The sequence below is a fragment of the Mya arenaria genome, chromosome 11 (assembly GCF_026914265.1).
Source record: "Mya arenaria isolate MELC-2E11 chromosome 11, ASM2691426v1".
Classification (NCBI taxonomy): Eukaryota; Metazoa; Mollusca; class Bivalvia; order Myida; family Myidae; genus Mya; species Mya arenaria.
Window position 1 is genome coordinate 70,063,186 of NC_069132.1, and position 2,411 is coordinate 70,065,596.

General features: G+C 41.7%; 1 protein-coding gene across 1 annotated transcript; it reads left to right on the forward strand.

Moving 5' to 3' along the window:
* The first annotated feature begins 230 nt into the window (after positions 1-230).
* On the forward strand, positions 231-1,860 carry LOC128208739 (uncharacterized). Its single transcript, XM_052912286.1, has 2 exons — positions 231-236; positions 448-1,860. Exons 1-2 carry the CDS (start codon positions 231-233, stop codon positions 1,858-1,860), a joined length of 1,419 nt encoding a protein of 472 aa, XP_052768246.1.
* The last annotated feature ends 551 nt before the right edge of the window (positions 1,861-2,411 follow it).

The following is a 2,411-nucleotide window of genomic DNA, read 5'->3' on the forward strand; positions in this document are numbered from 1 at the left end:
TTATATGACACCCCATATTGTTTTTAAACCCATTTGTCATTTCATGTCCAATTTTAGTTGAAATCATTGGCAAAAATACCAATTACAACATGTAAAAATTAATTATATTAAAATAATTTTTAGTCATGTATCTAATATAAAATACACCAGCAAGCAATAATAGCTTTTTAATTAATTAAAAATTAAAATGGCAAAATAAATTAACATTGTTAATAAAAAAACTAGCTTATATGTTGGTCAGATTATTAAGAACATAATTTTATTGCAAGTATTAAATGTAAAATTAAAAATTTACTAAATTTAAAGAAACATGTACATTTATCAACTTCCCATTTAAAATTCGAAAAAAATAAAATAATTTGTATTGGTGTTTACCCATATACTTCCATCAAACTGGGCAGCGACAGCGAAAACAGTCATCCCTACCCAATACCACGATTATAACAGGCAGCGATAGCGAAAACAGTCATCCCTACACCAATACCCCCGTCATACCAGGTAGAAACAGCGAAAACAGTCATCCTTACTCCCCTACCCCTATCATACCAGGCAGTGACAGTGAAAACAGTCATCCCTACACCAATATCCCCATCATACCAGGCAGCAACAGTGAAAACAGTCACCCATACCCCCATCATACCAGGCAGCAACAGTGAAAACTGTCATCCCTACCGCAATACCCCCATCATACCGGGCAGCAACAGTGAAAACAGTCATCCCTACACCAATACCCCCGTCATACCAGGTAGAAACAGCGAAAACAGTCATCCTTACCCCCCTACCCCTATCATACCAGGCAGCAACAGTGAAAACAGTCACCCATACCCCAATACCCCCATCATACCAGGCAGAAACAGTGTAAACTGTCATCCCTACCGCAATACCCCCATCATACCAGGCAGCAACAGTGAAAACAGTCACCCATACCCCAATACCCCCATCATACCAGGCAGCAACAGTGAAAACTGTCATCCCTACCGCAATACCCCCATCATACCGGGCAGCAACAGAGAAAACAGTCATCCCTACACCAATACCCCCATCATACCAGGTAGAAACAGCGAAAACAGTCATCCTTACCCCCCTACCCCTATCATACTAGGCAGCAACAGTGAAAACAGTCACCCATACCCCAATACCCCCATCATACCAGGCAGAAACAGGGAAAAAGTCACACCTCCCCCAATAGCCCCATCATACCAGGCAGCAACAGTGAAAACAGTCACCTATACTCCAATACCCCCATCATACCAGGCAGCAACAGTGAAAACAGTCACCCATACCCCAATACCCCCATCATACCAGGCAGCAACAGTGAAAACTGTCATCCCTACCGCAATACCCCCATCATACCGGGCAGCAACAGTAAAAACAGTCATCCCTACACCAATACCCCCGTCATACCAGGTAGAAACAGCGAAAACAGTCATCCTTACCCCCCTACCCCTATCATACCAGGCAGCAACAGTGAAAACAGTCACCATACCCCAATACCCCCATCATACCAGGCAGAAACAGGGAAAAAGTCACACCTCCCCCAATAGCCCCATCATACCAGGCAGCAACAGTGAAAACAGTCACCGATACTCCAATACCCCCATCATACCAGGCAGCAACAGTGAAAACAGTCACCTATACTCCAATACCCCAGTCATACCAGGCAGCAACAGCGAAAACAGTCACCCATACCCCAAAAGCCCCATCATACCAGGCAGCAACAGTGAAAACTGTCATCCCTACCCCAATACCCCCATCATACCAGGCAGCAACAGGGAAAAAAGTCACACCTCCCCCAATAGCCCCATCATACCAGGCTGTGACAGTGAAAACAGTCAACCATACCCAATACCACCATTATAACAGGCAGAAACAGGGAAAACAGTCATCCCTAACCCAATACCCCAGTCATACTGGGCAGCAAAAGTACAAACAGTCACCCCTATTCATGATTTATTTTAAAATGGGTTAAATTTATGGAATTAATAGTTCCTTTAAGATGTATATTGCATTTATATATCATGTAGTGGATTATTGTTTACTTTTTTATTCAAAATATACACATGTTTAAATCAAGCATTTATTTGACTTCATTTCTGATACATAAACTACTTGTGTGTAAGATCATGAGTTTCAAAAGGTAATTGTTAAATGAGATTGTCAGATATTGTATTACTAATGGTTGTGTGTAACCTTGTTCTATACGGTGTTGTTTTAATATAATAAAATGTCAGCCTCCATGTTGGTTGTTCGTACATGACATGGTGTCAGAAGTCGACGAATTCTGTCCACATAGGAAGGGAACAGATTAAATCATCAAGGCCAAATAAAAATCTAGTCCAAGCCCTATCAATCAAAACCGGTAATAGCCTATGATGGAGGGTTTACACGGTAGTGCGCCGATGATGAACTGG